General features: G+C 38.4%; 1 protein-coding gene across 4 annotated transcripts in view; it reads right to left on the bottom strand.

The window, feature by feature from the left end:
- The window catches only part of DZIP3 (DAZ interacting zinc finger protein 3), a 119,972-nt gene that overhangs the window by 43,819 nt on the left and 57,454 nt on the right, over window positions 1-18,699 (bottom strand). For 2 of the 4 annotated variants that reach the window (XM_069069813.1, XM_069069816.1), the window contains exons 9-13: window positions 18,018-18,119; window positions 16,432-16,524; window positions 13,405-13,439; window positions 10,566-10,639; window positions 550-722 (exon numbers count right to left, since the gene is read on the bottom strand). In XM_069069813.1, the coding sequence (XP_068925914.1) occupies window positions 550-722; window positions 10,566-10,639; window positions 13,405-13,439; window positions 16,432-16,524; window positions 18,018-18,119 (477 nt within the window). The remainder of the gene's footprint in view (window positions 1-549; window positions 723-10,565; window positions 10,640-13,404; window positions 13,440-16,431; window positions 16,525-18,017; window positions 18,120-18,699) is intronic. The other 2 variants (XM_069069815.1, XM_069069817.1) reach the window with 2 other exon arrangements.

Below are 18,699 nucleotides of genomic sequence, written 5' to 3'. Positions count from 1 at the left end.
TCTAAGACATCGCCTGCAACATCAACACTTACACGTACAACAAATGAGAAAGGCCCTTTGAGAACAATGCTTGCATTTAATGAATAATTTCAAGGGCAATTTAAAAACTTATGGCAGTACTTGCTGAATATAAAGGATATTATCAAGTCTTTGGGGGAAAAACATAAAGAGAAGTTAATCCTCTGATTACTCTTTCAGCCCTTTATCACTAGTGGATGACCCAGTGCAAATCATGAAAAAGTATCCCTCTGACCTAGCCCTTCTCACCCATTTCTCTTCTCCTATGCCTCTTCTGGCCTTTTTCCCTCTCTCCTTTCTAAGCTCCAAACAATGAGTGAGGAATTAGGGTTGACTGGAGACATACAGCAGACTGGGGTACTGGAAATGGAATCCTTCTAGTGTCTTTGCTTCCCTACCTGCCACAAGCATTAAGTTTTTGAAAACATTCTATCAGGAATGTTTTGAATATAGTTATACATGGTGGCAAAATAGTAGGTTAAATGATCTAAGTCTTGTCTAATTCCATGTTTCTGTGATTAAGAACTATACCTCCAGGACATCTTTAATGGATTCTATCGAAGATTTGCTGGGTACAGATTTTTCATCTTTAGGAATTTCTGCTGGCAGTTCTTCTGGGTCTGATTTCATATCTTTAATAGAGTCTACTGAAGATGCATTCTGTTCTAGTATCTCATCCTGAAAGATCTCTTCTGGATTATAACCTAAATATCAGAGACATAAAATTTAGGCTAATTGTCATTATTATGATAAAATTATAAAGTGGATTAGGAATCAGAAGATACAGGTTTTAGCATCACCTTTACCACTTATTAGATGAAAGAACTTGGATAAGTCACTTAACTTTGCCGAGCTTTGGTCCCTCCCCCTTAAAATGGAGGTCATAAAATATACTCTGCTTCCCTCACCCCATTACTGTGAAGACTACAAAAGTGCTTTGTAAACTTTAAAGCAGAGCATGGCACACTATTAAGTCAGTGCTTAATAAATACTTACTGAACTGAACTGAATAACAACAAATATATACTAAGCAAGCACTATGTATGGAATGGGGATGGAAGGACACAAAACAGTCCCTGACCTTAAGAAGCTTATCACTAGGGGGGAGGGAGAGAGGCATACGTATATAATATATAGTATAAGGAAAATTGAGACAGGAGAGAATATAGATAGCTGGGAAGTAGAGAGAAGGGAGGCTGAAGAAAGCTTTATAGAGAAGGTAGCACCTGAATTGAATCTTGAAAGAAAACAAGGACTTTCAAGGTAGAAATAGTCTATTCCAGGCACTGAGGATGGCTAATTCACAGACTTGGGAAATGGAGTATTGAATCTGAGCAGCAATTAATAGATTAGACTAGTTTGGGAAAGACTATAAAGGGAAATGGCTTGGATCAAGGTTAGAAAGGGACATAGCAGGGCCAAACTGTTTAGAGTCTTAAATAACAGGTTATGGAGCTTGCACTTTATTTTATAGTTTTTTGAGCTGGAGGGGGTGACATGGTTAGATGTATGCCTTTTAAAGACAGATCTATTAGGATACTAGTATAGAAAAATAAGTGAGGAAGGGCAAGTGGATAAAGGTGAGGTGGCCCAGTGGATAAAGTACCAGGTCTGGAGTCAGGAAGACTAACCTTCCTGAGTTTAGATCTAGCCTCAAGCACTTACTATGTGATCTTAGGCAAGTCACTTAACTGTTTGCCTCAGTTTCCTCATCTGGAAAAGGAAATGGCAAACCACTCCAGTAGCTTTGCCAAGAAAAACCCAAACGGCATCATGAAGAGCTGAACATGACTGAAAAATGACTGAACAAAGTAAGTGAAAAGAAAAGCAATGAGGATCTGAACTAGGGTGGTGAGAAAGAAATGAATGTAAAGGAGCTAAAATTCAGTGAGGAGGAGGTGGAGAAGGTATTAAAAATAACAGGCATTTAGGACAGCTGGATGGCACAGGGGCCAGAGCACCAACCCTGCACTCGGGAGGACCTCAGTTCAACTCTGCCCTCACACACTCACTAGCTGTGTGACACTGGTCAAGTCACTTAACCCTAATCGCCTGCAAAAATAATAACAGGCATTCAAATTCTTGCTGATCAAATGATTAAAGAGAATAAAAGTATCTAATTATGAGTCACCAGTCAAGGTCACCAGAAGGTCGCTCGGCCGTAATGGAAAGACCAGGCTGCTATTTGGGGTGAGGGGAGGATGGGGATAGAGCAAGGAGGCAGCGGGTCAAAGGTAAAGGTCACTAAGCCCAGCTCCCATAATGGGCAGACGGGTGAGGGCAATGATGGGTGGGGGGGCCTATTCCCTCATCCCAGTGTCTCTCGGCGCCCCTCCCCCACCTTATTCCCATTTGAAGGATATCCCTGAGAATACTTGCCACGGCCAGTGAAGTAGGTCAAGAACTAAGGAAAATGGATTTCTGAAGATTAATTCGGAGAAGAAAATTAGAACTCGGGAGGTGAGAAAGCAGTAGGGCTCCAAGGGTGGCCCTCAGTGACCCAAACCTGGCAACCTCTCGGGGACCTTCTGGCAAAGGATGGCCCGGCTAGGGGAAGTGCTCCCCAGCCATTGGCTGAGAACTACAAGCCCGCCCCCTTCCAAGGAGGAGCTTACCACAGCGCCTCTGATTGGTTGGGGGAACTGAATGGCAGGTGGTCGCGAGGACTTCCCAAGTGAGCATGGCCCAGGAAGAGTGTGCACAAGGAATGTGCATGTGGAAATACCACTAAAATAGGACTCTTCCCTTTCCTCCCTCCCTCACGAAGTCGGGGGGATCCTACAGAACCCTTCTCAAAATGTGCATAAAATAAAATATACAAGATCACAAAGGATACTCACTATGTTAAAATAAAGTTAACTGATGAAAAATGCTACTCCTAAGTGCAGAGGTTGAAGCACACCTTTTTTTCCCCACTTCCTTTTTTCTTGCTTTTTAATTTTTTTTTTTGGCACCATGGCTCATATGAAAACATGTTTTACATGCCTCTATGGTAAAACTGATAGCATTCTCAAAACCAAGAAAAGTCTCCAGAGGAAAAATAATGACACTTTCCCAGCAGGAGTGGCGCCAAATATTTAACAACTGTTTGGGTCTCTTGGTTTTGTGATTACTTAGAATTTGGCTTCCTTTTAGTTGTAGGGTTCTTAACTGGCAGCCTGTGAACGTTTCAAATTTTTTTCTTCTAGTATATTTTTATTTCATCAAATATTTCCCAATTATATATAAAAAATTTTAACATTCATTTTTAAAAAGTTTGACTTCCAAATTCTCTCCTTTCCACCACTTGAGAATATATATTCATTGTACTGAATGTTTCAAAATTCTTAATGGCTTGGTTTTGTTTTGGGTTTTTTTGCTACAAGGGAGGGTCTCAAAAGATACATGAGGGAAGGACATTTCCAAAACTGACTGTAAGGTAATGGATGAATTAATATGCAATTACTAATCACAATGTACTACACACTGTGCTAAGTGCTAAGAATTAGGGATAAAATTCAAGCAGAGAAGACAGTCCATGTCACTGGCATTTTTTGGAAACAATCAGAAAGTAAGGCAGAGGCCTGGTTCTTAATGAAATAAGATGAAATCTGGTCCACAGGACAGAGGCCAGGGGCCAATAGGAAGGAGATCAAGAAGACAGATAAACAGGGTGCATGGTTTGCAAATGGCCAGGCAGTGATGTGGAGGTCTGCTTCTAGGCAAAATAATGTAAATGTTCACTTACCAGAGTCCAGGATCCCTGGAACTCTTTGATGAAAAAAGGCATCAATAAAAAGTACCCCCCCCCAAAAAAAAAATCCACCCTCCCAGGATATTAGAGTCAAATTCCAGAGCACCAAGGTCAAAAAGAAAATACTTCAAGCAGGCAGAAAGAAACTATGAAACAATTAAAATATCATGGAGCCACAGTTAGGATCACATGAGATTTAATGTCTTTCATGTTAAAGGAGTGCAGGGCATGGAATATTATATTCCAGAAGGCAAAAAAGCTAGAATTACAACTAAGAATCACCTACCCAGCAAAACTGAGTGTAATTTTCAGAGGAAAAAGTGGATTTTTAATGAAACTGACGACTTTCAAGCATTCCTGGTAAAAAGACAAAAGCTGAATAGAAAATTTTACATTCAAACACAGGACTCAAGATGAACATAAAAAGGTAAACATAAAAGAGAAATAAAAACAGAATCAATAAGGTTAAACTGTTTACATTCCTATATGGGAAAATGATACATGTAACTCCTAAAAACTACATTAGGAAAACTAGAAGGGGTCTACATAGAGAGAAGGCATGGATATGGGTTGATTATGTTGGGATGATCTCCAAAAAACATTAAGAGGTGAGAAAAAGGGATGCACTGGAAGAAGGGGGAAGGAAAAGGAAGAATGGAGAAAATTAACTCACATAAAAGAGGCATGCAAGAAGAGCTTTTACAGTGGAGGGGGAAAAGGGGGGGTTGGGTAACACTTGAACCTCACTCTCATCTGAATGAGTTCAAACAGAAAGAAATACACACACACACACACACACACACACACACACACACATATGCATACACTCATTCAGTTGGTATAGAAATTTAACTTACCCAACAGAGAAACAGGAGGGGAAGAAGATAAGAAAAGGGGGGGGGGGAGGGGTGACAAAAGGTAGGGGTGGATTAAGGGAGATGGTCAAAAGCAAAACAGATTTTTGAGAATAGGATAAAAAAGAGAGGGAGAAGGACAAAGAGAAAAAAAATTGGATGGAGGAAAATAAACAGTGAACATATCTGTGAAATGTGAATGAGATGAACTCACCCAGAAAATGGAAGCAGATAGCAGAATGGATGAGAAACTAGAATCCAACAATATATTGTTTACAAGAGACACCCTTGAAACAGAAAGACACACACACAATTAAAAAAAACAGGCTGGAACAGAATCTATTATATTCAGCTGAAGTAAAAAAGGCAGAGGTAAGAATCATGATCTCAGACAAAGCAAAACCAAAAAGAAACCTAATTAACAGAGATATTCAGGGAAATTACATTCTGCTAAAGAGTACCATAGACAGTAAAGTAATATAAAAAAAATTTATAACAAGTTTCTCTGATAAAAGCTTCATTTCTCAAATACACAGGGAACTGAACCAAATGTATAAAAATAGAGCCATTTCCCAAATGATAAATGATTAAAGAATATGAAGAGAGTTTTCATAAAAATAAATCACATGAAAAAATGCTCTAAATCACTACTAATTAGAGAAATACAAATTAAAACAACTCTGATATACCACCTCACACCTACCAGAAATGACAAATGCTGGAGGGAATGTGAGAAAGTAAGTACACTAATGAACTATTGGTAGAGTTGTGAACTGGTCTGGCCATTCTGGAGAACAATTTTTTTTTTTAATTTTCAGGGGCAGCCAGGTGGTTCAGTGAGTAAGAGCACCGGCTCCAGTGTCAGGATGACCTGGGGATCAAATCCGGGCTCAGATACTTAGCACCACACCCAGAAATAACTGGCCGTGTAACCTTGAGCAAGTTACTTAACTCCGATTGCTTTAAAAAAATTTTTTAAATTTATTTATTTACTTTTAGTTTACAACAAGTTCCTCAATCCCTTGAGTTTCTAATTTTCTCCCCCTCTCTCTCCTTTCCCCTCCCCACATGGCAGTATGCAATCAAATATAGGTTCTACAAATACCTTCACATTAAACATTAGTCGAGTTGTAAAGAGGAATTATAACCAATGGAGGGAACAATAAGAAAGAAGAAACAAAACAAAAAAAGAGAGAGAGAGAGAGAGAGAGAGGGCAAGTCATTTGCTTCATTCTGCATTCAAACTCTGGAGTTCTTTCTCTGGATGTGGATATCCCTTTCCGTCATGAGTCTTTTGGAGGTGTCTTATAACCTTGCATTGCTGAGAGGAGCCCAGTCTATCAAAGGTAGCCATCACACACACAATGTGTCTGTAATTGTGTACAAAGTTCTCCTGGTTCTACTCTTCTCACTCAGCATCAGTTTACGTAAGTCTCTCCAGGTTATTATGAAGTCCATCTTCTCCTCATTTCTTATAGCACAATAGTATTCTATTACATCCATATACCACAACTTGTTTAGCCATTCCCAAATTGATGGGCATCCCCTTGATTTCCAATTGTCTGCCACCACAAAAAGTGCTGCTATAAATATTTTTGTACATATGGGTCCTTTTCCCACTTCCATGATCTCTTTGGGATAAGATCCCAGAAGTGGTATTGCTGGGTCAAAGGGTATGTACTTATTTATAGTCCTCTGTGCATAGTTTCAGATTGCTCTCCAGAATGGCTGAATCAGTTCACAATTCTGGAGAATAATTTAGAACTAAGCCCAAAAGGCTACAAAAATTGTGCATACTCTTGATCCAGGACTACTAGGTCTGCATCCCAAAGAGATCAAAGAAAAAGAGAAAGGATCTATAGGTTCAAAAATATTTATAGCAGTTCTTTCTGTGGTGGCAAAGAATTGGAAATTGAGAAGATGCCCATCAATTGGAGAATGACTAAATAGGTTGTGATACATGATTGTGATGTGAATTCTATTGTATATAAGAAATTATAAGGGGGATGGTTTCAAAAAAACATGGGAAGACCTATATGAAGTAAAGTGAAAAGAACTTGGAGATCATTGTACACAGTAACAGCAATATTGTAATGATGATAAACTGGGAAGACTTAGGTTCTCTGATCAATATAATGGTCCAAGATAATTCCGAAGGGCTATTAATGAAAAAATGCCATTCATGTCCAAAGACAGAAGTGAGGAAGTCTGAGGACAAACTGAAATATAATTTTCTCACTTAATTTTTCTTGCTTTTTTTGTGACATGGCTAATATGGAAATATGTTTTGTATAATTTCACATGTGTAATTGATATCATATTGCTTCCTTTCTTAGTGAGGGGTCAGAGAGCATGGGAGAGAAGGAGAGAATTTCAAATTCAAAATTTGAAAAGAAATTTTTTTTAAAAGGGGAAGGCAGGGCCATTGGGGTTAAGTGACTTGCCCAAGGTCACACGGCTAGTTTTTTGTGTTAAGTGTATGAGGCCGGATTTGAACTCAGGTCTTCCTGATTCCAGGGCTGGTGCTCTATTCACCGCACCACCTAGTTGCCCCAAAAAGAATTTTTGAAAGAAAAAAGGGGGGGTGGCTAGGTGGCACAGTGAATAGAGCACCTGCCCTGGAGTCAGGAGGACCTGAGTTCAAATCTGGCCGCAGACACAACACAAAAACTAGCTGTGTGACCGTGGACAAGTCACTTAACCCCAACTGCCCTACCTTCCCCCTTCCAAAAAAAGAAAAGAAAAAAGTGGGCATATCAAAGGTTTGTAGATTACTCTGACATTTTATACATTCTAGTATCATACATATTTTTTTTCAAGAAGGATAAAGGTTAATACAACCTGATAAGTAGTCTGCCTGACAATTATAACCAGCTATAACTACTAAGTGGCCAAATTTGAACTCAGGAAGATGAGTCTTTATGACTCCAGGTTTGGCATGCTATCCACTGTGCCACCTAGCTTCCCTGTGTGTGTATTGTATATATGGCCAAAGTGGCAATATGTTTTGCTTGACTATACATGTTTATTACAGGGGCTTTGTTTTACTTTCTTTTTGGTGGTGAGGGAGGAGGTGGAGGTAAAAAAACGTAAATTCTGGTTCACAGAAAAAAAAATTTAATTCTAAAAAAGAAAAGATGTTTTGGGGCAGCTAGGTGGTTCAGTGAATAGAGCACTGGCCCTGGAGTCAGGAGGACCTGAGTTCAAATCCAGCCTCAGACGCTTAAGACACACACTCTCTAGCCATGTGACCTTGGGCAAGTCACTTAACCCCAACTGCCCAACCTTACCCATCCAAAAAAAGATGTTTTAAAGTTGCATAAGTTGAATAGTGCAAGGAAAAAATGAACTAGTCTTTCATAAATAAATTGCAGGCACAGATAAAAAAAAGTTGCCAAAACAAAGAAACTAAGAGAACCCACAGATATAGATGAGGTTAGAACTATTAAGGGACACTTTTGATATTGTCTACTTTGATACCTTCATTTTACAGATTTGAAAAAGGAGGCCTAGAGAAATCAAGCAAATTGCTCCAAGTCCCATGACAAGTTTACCCCAATATAAGACTTAAACCTAAGCCTGCTAACTCCAAATCCTGTGGTGTTTCTACTAACACCTAATTATCATTTTCAAAGCACTAAAGAAGAAGATTACAGAAGATTATGAGCAAAATCATCTCTTGAAATAGTGGTTGAAATGGGGGGGGGAGGTTGAAGAGAAAACAAGCTTGTTGAGAACTTGGAATAAGATCCAGCTAGCACAAATTATTCCAAGAAGACTTATATATAAATCTAGAACATAAGATCCTGAGAGGAGAGATTCTGGCATTCTTATCACCTAGCACATGACAAGCATTTAATAAATGCTTCACAAATGATGGTGGATAGAGCACTAGACTTGAAGACCTGGGACCAAATCATATAACAGACAGTTAGTAGCTACAAGGCATTTCACCTCCCTTAGCTTCAATTTCTTCATCCATAAAATGAAGAAGTTGGACTCCATGGTCTTTTCCAGCTCTAAATCTGTGATCTTATAAAAGACTATTCAAAATGGAATGTAACTGTAAGTTTACATTTGAGTGATTCTCATTAGTAATGGTAGTGTAACCAATGCATTGGGTCCTATCCCTTTGGCATCCAATATATGACGTAAAGAAGTAGAAATGTAGGGGCAGCTAGGTGGCACAGTGAATAGAGTGCCAGTCCTGGAGTCAGGACTACCTGAGTTCAAATCCAACCTCAGACACTTGACACTTACTAGCTGTGTGACCTTGAACAAGTCACTTAACTCCAAGTGCCCTGCCTTCCCTCCTCCAAAAAAAAAAAAAGGCAGAAAGGGCATTAACAAAGATGGAGTTGGGGAAAGTCTGTTAAGTCTGAACTAAAACACAGAAGAAATCCACACAGGAGGTTAAAATGTAAAAAAAAAAAATCAAGGATCAATTAAAAATATATCTGTAAGAACACAAAATTCCCAAAGAATGAGAAATATCATGACTAGTATTTTTACTGAAAGAAAAAAAGACATTGGTCATTACCATTTCCAGGTTTCTTATCCAGGTAAAATTATAATCAATAGAAATAGAGATAAATAAAGAGTCGAATACTGTACCTAAGCAGACTGGAACAAGCTGCCAACGACCACCTGAACACACACACACAGTAGCATGTTATAAAGCATCACTGAAGATATGTATGGTCAGAAGAGGAGTCAGGTGTTGAGAATGAGACACAAAATAGCACACTGAAATGCTGAAGATACTAAATAAGAGGAAGATTTGGAGTAATTCGGGCAGAACATGGAGAATTTCTGTGAAAACACAGACCAGAATTGCATAGGATAAAAAGAGATTAAATTGCATAGGATAAATAAGAGGTTCTGATTTCCAGCAGTGTAGAGAGAACCTATCCTGATGTAAAGGGAAAATCTTTTAAAGTATCAAATCCTTTCCCAGATACCTCCATGATTGTATGTCTACAGTCCTTCAGAACAGGTACTATCCAAGCACAATTAAGTGAATTACTTTGTATACAGAAGGTAGTCAATAAATGATGCTGACTAGCTGCCATATAGTTAAAGCAACATGGTCATTCATGTGCCAATGATCACATAATAATAACAGCTAACATTTATATAGTGCTTACTATGTTCCAGACAATTTGCTAAGCACTTTACAAATATTAACTCATTCAATTCTCACAACAACCCTGGGAGGTAGATACTATTATTATCTCCATTTTACAAAGTTTGGGGAGAAACAGGTCTGAGACAAAGTTTTAGTGACTTGCCCAGGGACACACAGCTAGTAAGGTTGGATTTGAATTCAGGTTTTCCTAACTCTAGGCTCTCTATCTACTGCACCACATAGAACATACAATACGCAAACCTTTCAGCCAATCACACAGGGTTTTGTGCCATTGAGTAGTAACGTCAGGGAACTAAATGAGTCTATAAATTAAACATAAAGTATTGGGTCCTTTGCAAATGTGGAAACTGTACTAAATTAGTAATCAGTGATGACTACAAGGAGTTATAGGTTACCTGGACCTAGAAATGTAAACTGAACTAATGCTCTATGTATAGACCATCATGGCATAGATCTGTACCTCCATGGTAAATAAACGGAAAATTAGCTTTCTTATTAGAGATGCTAGAGATAGATTAATCCAGGGAGACAACTCTTTTGCTACTCTTTCTTTTAGTGGCCTTTCCATGAGAGAACAATGAATATAATATTAACTGCTGTGGTATGGGAAATCAATAAGGATTTTGTCTGTGAACTTGTTTTATGTGATATTTCAAAATCTGTGCCCTATTGTATGATGGAGTTTTATTTATTTCATTCTTTGGGATTATATAACAGATTTACTAAATCAACATTTTTGCTTTATCTACATGTACCACAAGCATAGGACAACTTTCCAGAAAAAAAAAAAAGATTAAAAATAAAATGAAACCTTTTCCTTCTAAATTTAACTTCTGTATTTTCGTAGCTTCAGTGACTCTTCCAGTCTTGAATTTTTCAAAACAACTGCAAGTAGAAAAGAAACATTTAATTTGCTGGAGGCAAAAGGAATCCCAAAGTTTCTCCCTGGAATGGAATGAACAAGGCAAAAGAATCGTCAAATTCTAGAATGTGTCTCTCCTCTCTTCACCAAGGCCAGAACAGGGTCAGAAATTAAACTACTTGTTCACTTCCTACTCAAAGAGGAAACTTCAATTTTTTATTATAGTCAGTGCTGCCAGAGACTTTAAAGTACATTTCTGTAGTTATAGTCCACCTAAGGGATTTCTTTAAGGCCTATAATGCACTGTAAATGAAAACAAAAACCTCTTGCTAGGATCCATTTATGTCTATGTTTAAACAATGCTATAAAACTATTTCTTTGAGACACTATTCTCATGATAAATCACTGCAAAAAACAGACATTTCTTGATATTTGAGAGGCAGCGTGGTATAGCCAATAGAGAGCTATTCTCAAAGTCAGAAAAGACCAGGATTCAAGTTTTGCCTTTCACAATTATTGGGTGTGTGACCCTAGACAAGTAACTTAACTTCTCAGTGCTCTAAACAACTCTTATCAGTCTATAAGTTGCAGAGCACGGGCCAACCTGTATTCGTAGAGGGAGTTTCCTCATTTTGTAGTTTTCTTTAGTGATGAATTACAGGTCCCCCTCCATTCCCATTTCATATATATCCAAAAATCAACACTAGAGATATGGTGACGTGGGGACGGAAGGGACCTTGGAAATCTCTTCCATCCCCTTCAGTTTACATGTGATGAACTAGATCATCTCCAGTCATCCTGATCTATATCTGGTCACTGGACCCAGATGGCTCTGGAGGAGAAAGTGAGGCTGGTAACTTTGCTTAACCGGTATCCAAATCAATGCAAGTCATGTCAACACCTCCCTGATGTCATGGTCCTCTTCAAGAAGGAAGGCCAAACAACAACTGCAACAACCACACAGGTGATGAAAATGAGTCTCATTCATCGATTTCTCTTGTATCACAAAGCCAAGTCTGAAGCTTAGACACTACAGAAACTAGGGATTTTGGCATCCCGGGTATATGCAGTAGTGGGGAAGGGAAGCAATTAAGGAAAAAGTGCCCTGTGAGATTGGCAGATAAGATACAGGCTCCACTATGAGTACAGATATCTCTAAGATAATTTGCACCTTTGGGCCAAGTCCTTATATCACCCTGCCCAGCTCCCATTAAAGGGCTCTCTCCTCTATAGATACACTATCTTTCATTTTTATGTATTAATGGGAATAATCAGAGACGGGCTTTATGTCACTATATGCATGTAAAATGCTTTCCAAACTTTAAAGTATTATATAAATAGCAGTTATGATGATGATGATCATGCCATTTTCTTCAACACATTTTTCCACTCAACTCCCACTTGCAGGGATGGAAAACCTGCAACCTCGAGGCCACATGTGGACTTCTAAGTCCTCGCATGCAGCCCTTTGAATCCAAACTTCACAGAACAAGTCCAAGGATTTGTCAAAGGGCCTCACTTGAGGACCTAGAGGGCCACACAGGTTCCCCATCCCTGATAAAGGTTTATAAGCACTCTGCATGTATTGGCTCATTTTACCCTCACAACAACCAGATGCTATTATCATCCCACTTTGCAGATGAAAAGATTGAGGCAGATGACTGTTAAGTAACTCCCCCAGAATCATACAGCTGCTGTTGTGGTTCTCCATCCTTTGCTCTCAAAGAGGATAGCTAGTAAGTATCTGAGGTGAGATCTAAATTCAAATATTCCTGACTCAAGGTCTAGCTTTCTATCCACTATACCATCTAGCTGCTATACTTCTGCATTATTGAGATCCTCTAAGTGAATGTACCCTTAGCTCATGTGCCACCACCTACCTACAAGAGACCTCTCCTGATCACTGCCATTACTAGTACCCTCTCCACATTCCAGAAATTATGTGCACCCTACTTTGTAATATATTATACATTTATTTTTCTGCATAAATATTTGCTCAGAATATACAACAGAATATAAGCTTTCTGAAAGTAGGAACCATCTAACTTTTGCATTTGTATTCCTAGCACCTAGCACACCATAGGCATTTCACAAATGCTTGCCTACTACTGTGTAAGGGAGATAATTTCATAGCTAAGTTTCCCACTTCCGTAATAGATATAGTTTGTTTCTCCTCCTTCACTATTACCTACTCTTCTTTCCCATCAGTTTTCCTTTGCAGGACACAGAGAGGTATGACTATAACTATACTCATACTCAGTACCTGGGTGGGTTTTGAGAGCTCATAGCAAACTTTAATATCAGAGCATTCTAATCTAGGTCAAAGCAGGAGATATGGCAGGAAGCTACCTTTGGAATCAAAAGCCCTGGATTTGAACTCTGGTCAGATACTTATTCTCTAAACAATTATTTAATAAATCAGTTCCTATCTCTGGTTCTCAACTGTCTGTAAAATGGGAGATGATCTCTTCTGGCTATAAATCCCACACCCCATAAACTAGAATAAGGAAACCTGTTCTAATTCTGGGGAAAGGTCTCCTTTCCTACTCTTAACAAGAGTAATTTTCACACAAGGAAAAGTCATCTCTATAATTTTTGCTTCCTTATTAAAGTATTTGAATATTACATAAGTAAATGGGAATTTAATTCTAATTCTGTCATAAAGAAAATCCCTGGTAAGCTTTCTGGAGCTCTAACTGTGGAAAAGGCATAGTAAGGAAAAAAGTAAGTAAGATATAAATTCAAACCACAAATAGCTACAAAGATTCAGGGGATTGTAAGTGCTTACCTTTGCATACATTCATCCTTTTTCAAAATGACAAACTACCAAGAGAGGAAAAAAAAAGTAAAATCAAAACCAATGTACATCAAAGGGGAAAAAAAACTCTCCTGTTGTTTCCTGGTCTTGTGTATTAAGATACTGAAAGAATTAGAAAAGAATATTAAATATGAAAGGGGAAAAAATACATAAATAACTAGTCTACATATCCAGTCCTAGTCTTTCTCCTGAGTTAAACTCTCGTATCACCTAGAGAACATTTCCCACCAGATATCTTGTAGGCATTTTAAACTCAAAACATCCAAGACAGAAATTATCTCCTACTCCCCCTTATGTATTGTCTTACCTTATTAGATTGTAAGCTCTTAGAGGGCAAGGACTACCGTGTTTCCCCGATAATAAGACCTATCCCGAAAATAAGCCCTCCCCTTACTGTGTAAGATTCCTCTAAAATAAGCCCTCCCCCGAAAATAAGCCCTATTGAGATTGCTACTGTAGTGAAGGTGATCCCCTGCACTACACGCTACATTACGGTACCCTCTGTATGCACCGTCCTCCCCCCCCCCCCCGGGTGAAACGCTCGCCGCGCTCTGAGCTGCATCCAATCAGAGCTGCAGCAGTGAGTGCATCATCCTGTTCTTCCCCAGTGATTTGCTTATTGAATAAAGGTACATTTTTTTGTTCACATTTACCTGTTTATTAAAATTGCTGTCAATGTTCATTAAAATAAGCCCTCCCCTGAAAATAAGCCCTCTGGTGTTTTTCTGTCCAAAAAAAACTAATAAGACAGTGTCTTATTATCGGGGAAACATGGTATCTTTCTTTTTCTTATTTGTATCCCTAGAGCTTAGCACAGTACATATAGTAGGTGCTGAGAGAGAGAAGAGAGGAGGAGAAAGGAGAGAGAGGAAAGAAAAAGAGGGAAGAGAAGGGAAGGGAAGACAAGAGAACAGAGGAGAGGAGAGGAGAGGAGAGGAGAGGAGAGGAGAGGAGAGGAGAGAGGGACAGAGAAGAGAAAAGAAAAAGAGAAAGAAAAAAGAAAGATATCCATTCTATATATATATATATGGGGGGGATATATATACACACATACATATAAATATATGTTTGTAGTGATTTCTCTGGGGCTACTACCTATCTCAGAACTTATAGGTTGCAGTTTGTGAACCCAGAGGAGTAACCACTCTCACAGGTGCTAGGTTCTCTATGGGTCCATACTCCTAAGCTAAAACTGTAGCTCACAAGCGTCTACCAATGTACTTACTTTTAATAGTCAGCTAATAAAAACAGCTCAAACCAAAGGCATTTATGGAAATGGAATAGTAAGAACAGTAGCTATAAAACATTCCCCGTAAATCTGGTGCACATTCTCACAAATACAATGCTTCTATAAGAGCAATGGGCATAAACTAACTGATACCAGTACAACAGCAGTAAGGCAGACACGTAGGGAACATAGGACAAAGGCAAGTCATGACTTCACTACTGCAAGGACGTGATGTCTTTTCTGTTCTTTTCATGAACTTACACTGTTCCCGCTGGAGTATTATATCTGCTAGACAGCTCTCCTATTTGGGTTCCTTTCCTGTGAAACACTTCACAGCTCACCTCCCAAACACCAGAGCAAATTCTCTTGTACTCCATAACTGGCTCTGTTCTCTAACACCATAATTCTATTAGTTTAATCCATAGTACAAGTTCACAAGTTCAGGGTAAAATTGTAAAGGTTCTATTTACAGTCACATTATATTGTCCTTATCAACCAACAAGCACTGATTTACTGCCTAATAGGTAACAGGCACCAAGCTAGGCACTATGAAACTGGTTTCCAAAAGGAAGATTACTACTCTTGCTATTATTATTATTCCAAATCCCCACCCCCCACAAAAATCCTATTCTGATGTCTGGCTGTGGCATGGAAATGGCCCTGAATTCTTAAAGATTAAATTCATGGAATACAAATTTGGGCACGTTCTTCCAAGTTAGAAAGGGCCCGAGGTCCAGTGACAGGTCTTGAATCTCTCATATGAGGACCAGCCTTATTAGAACTTAGAAACCATCACCAGGTTAGCCACCTGATGATAAAATGTTCTGGCTAAAGCAAGTTCTGAGGCTGTCTACTGAAGCACAGAGGGACTGTTATTTGCATTGGCAGAGGGAAAGTTCTCACCAATCACAGATCCTTAAAGTTCTGAAATAAGCATGATTCAAAATAAAACTTCATTTATTATCTTACTTTAAAGGTAAAACAATGCTTCCTCCACAACAACCTATCTTGCAGATGAGAAAAGTGAAACTCAGAAAAGTCAAGTGACTTCTCTGTAGGACATAACATATTATAACTAAAATGAGGTTAATCATCATCCATATGGCACTTTTGAGGATGACAATGGCAGTGGGAAGACTCTTTTCATTTTTATTTTACAATTAATTATTGTTCAGAAAATCTGTGCCAGGGAGAAAAATACCAAATTTGTAGATGGAAATACTTCTGAAAGGCCTACATGATGAAATGCTTCTGAAAGGCACCAAAAAATTTTAGCAAGTCTTTGCAGGGTTGCAACAAGGTCTTACAGATATCAAACAGAGATTGAGTTATTAGATGGCTGCCCTTCATAGTACACTTGTCTCATGAAAGAACTGAGTCAGTATTATTTAGGGCAAACTGAGGCAGGGAACAGGTAAACGGGAACACATTGTGTTATATAGCAAAAAGAGCCAATGATTTCTTACTATCTCTGTCTCCCAGAGCCAGCTTTAGAAAATATGGTTATAATCCTTGCTGTGCCACTTAACTACTTTCTATGAGCTTAGACAAATTCTTTCCCCCTCTGAGCCCCACTTTCCACATCTGTAAAATGCATATTAGATGATCTCTAAGATTCTATCCAACTCTAAATTTTATGATCCTCTAAAATCTCCCATTTAATCACCAAATCACAGAACTGTGGCTAAAATTCTGGTTTTCATACTGACAGTATCTGTTCAAGTCAAGGGTTGAAAGAAAAACAATGTTGGAGGATTCTGTAAACTCACCAGAATATTAAAGACTCCAGGTTTTTCACATTTTTGCATCTTTATAATGTTACCAATACATCCTTTTTTCAAACAGTTTTTTTCACTAAAACTCTGAAAATATATTTTTAAAAATGAAAAAGTAACCAATCAGTGAATGCTTCTACATTTCAAAGGATAAGCAAATTTAGACTACAAATTCCTTGAGAGCAAATATGTCTTATGTATTTTTGTGCCCATCCCCACCACCTCAGCATGCATAATAAATGTTTATTGAATGATGAATGAATGTCAGCAATTATCAGTTGACTAGTAGGTATATGCAGCCTTCAGTTTATGTCCTAAAGCTATATAGATACGTAGATATACAATAAATGTATATATGTATGTAAGTTTAGACTTTGGAAAAGCAGAGAAAGAGAAAAAGAAAGAGAGAAGTATATATGTATATAAAGATATGTATGTGGATGTATATGTTTATGTGTGTGTCTATATCTACATATGCTATATATTATGATTCTCCAGTTTCATATTTATTGATCTCTCTGAAATTCTTTATACAATTGACCACCCCCTCCTTTTGGATACTGTCTCCTCCTTGGGTTTTTGTGACACTGATTCAACAGGGTTCTCTTCCCACCTGAGCCATCTTCCTCAGTCTCTTTCCTTCTATCGAAATGTTGTCCATGCCTCACCCCACTATGCAGGAGTGTAGCTCAGGGCTCTGGCCAAACTTCTCTTCTCTATTTCTGCACTCTTCCTCTTGGTGTTAACAGCTCCTCTGGGTTTGACTAATGTCTAATGCAGATGGACTCTCAAATTTATAAATGTAGCCCACTTCCTATTCCCCTGAGCTCCAATGCCAGCTCTGCACCTAAAAGTACCATGCTGGACACCTTCTGCTTCATAATTGTCTCCAGCTCTGCGTATCAAAAAAGAACTCGTGTGCCCCAAACTCGTTTCTGACCTAACCTTCTTGAGTCAAGCTGTTTTCTCTTTCTTGAATTCCCTTTCTCCAATGGGAAAATATCTGCCCCTTCTATCCCTGAGATATATCAAGCACTTTGAACTCCTTTAAAGAAACAAGTTCCATAAATCCAAACACTTTGTTGAAACTCTCCAGGGTTTAGAATGTATTTTTCTTCTTGAACAACACAAATACAATGAGTTCCAAATTATGGTAATTAACTCACTGAAGAGAATAACTGCTATGGGCTTGGGTTTTAGACTTCTAAATTAACTCCAGTGGTAGAGAACTAATTTCAGGGTTGTATGATTTTCAATATGTGATTATGGATTTACTTTTGAAGAATATGTTAAATCAGAATTTATCACTGTGCTCCACCCATAGGGAATGTTAATATAGTTTTATTGTCTATGTATTTATCTGGAGACAAATGCCTCTGCTGTTGGTGTACCCTTGGTGTATTTGGCAAAGAAGCCATAGTGTATCTCTTAAACTATAAGTTCCTACAAGCCAGGATAGAGCCACTGAATCATTCTGCAGAACAACAGCAATGCAGTTCACACAAGAATGTGTGGAATGAAGAGATGTAAATGGAAATAAACTTTATTCAAGTTTTAACAATAATACCCAAATGCAATACCTCATCACTTTTCCCAGAATGGTTTATATTCTTGAGTTTTTCCCAACAAATTTTATGGAAGTAGATATTGCAGTTTTCACTACAAACAAGATGAACAAAACCCTGGAAGGAATAAATTATGTAAAAAGAATAAAAATAGGTCAATATGAAAGTTTTCAACAACACAGAGGATGCCGCCATTGGTGACAAATCTAGGTTACTTTTGCACCAAATCCAGTATTAACCAAAAAAGCATTGCTAAACAAAGGGAAACAAAGCACTCCAAAGAAACTTTAGACATCGTAGTTGAGTATGAATAGCTACATTTAAATAAAATGTTCCATAAATTAATACAAACAAAAGAAAGGTAGTCATTCATCAACAACTCTCTAAATACAGTAGCTGATCTACAAGAAGAAAGCAGAAAAATACTGACATGATGAACTGAGTATAGGAAGATTATAACAGTGATTTGTGATAGATAAGGGATGCACTTTTGAGGTTTTATTTTATTCCAGAAGTGGTTTAGTGGTTTTCTCCTTCCTTCTCTTTTCCTCTCTCTCTCTCTCTCTCTCTCTCTCCGTCTCCTCTTCCCCTCTTCCCCCCTCCCTCCTTCTCCTTCCCCTTCCCTCCCCCTCTCCCTCCCTCCCTTTCTCTCTCTTTCTCTCTCTCTCTCTCTCTATCCCCCCCGTTTCCTCTGTGT

This window comes from Petaurus breviceps, unplaced genomic scaffold, assembly GCF_028583685.1.
Source record: "Petaurus breviceps papuanus isolate PSGF00001 unplaced genomic scaffold, PetGlider_PUasm1.0 90792, whole genome shotgun sequence".
Lineage (NCBI taxonomy): Eukaryota > Metazoa > Chordata > Mammalia > Diprotodontia > Petauridae > Petaurus > Petaurus breviceps.
Note: the sequence above shows the minus strand (reverse complement) of the source record. Positions and strands in the feature narration are given on the sequence as shown.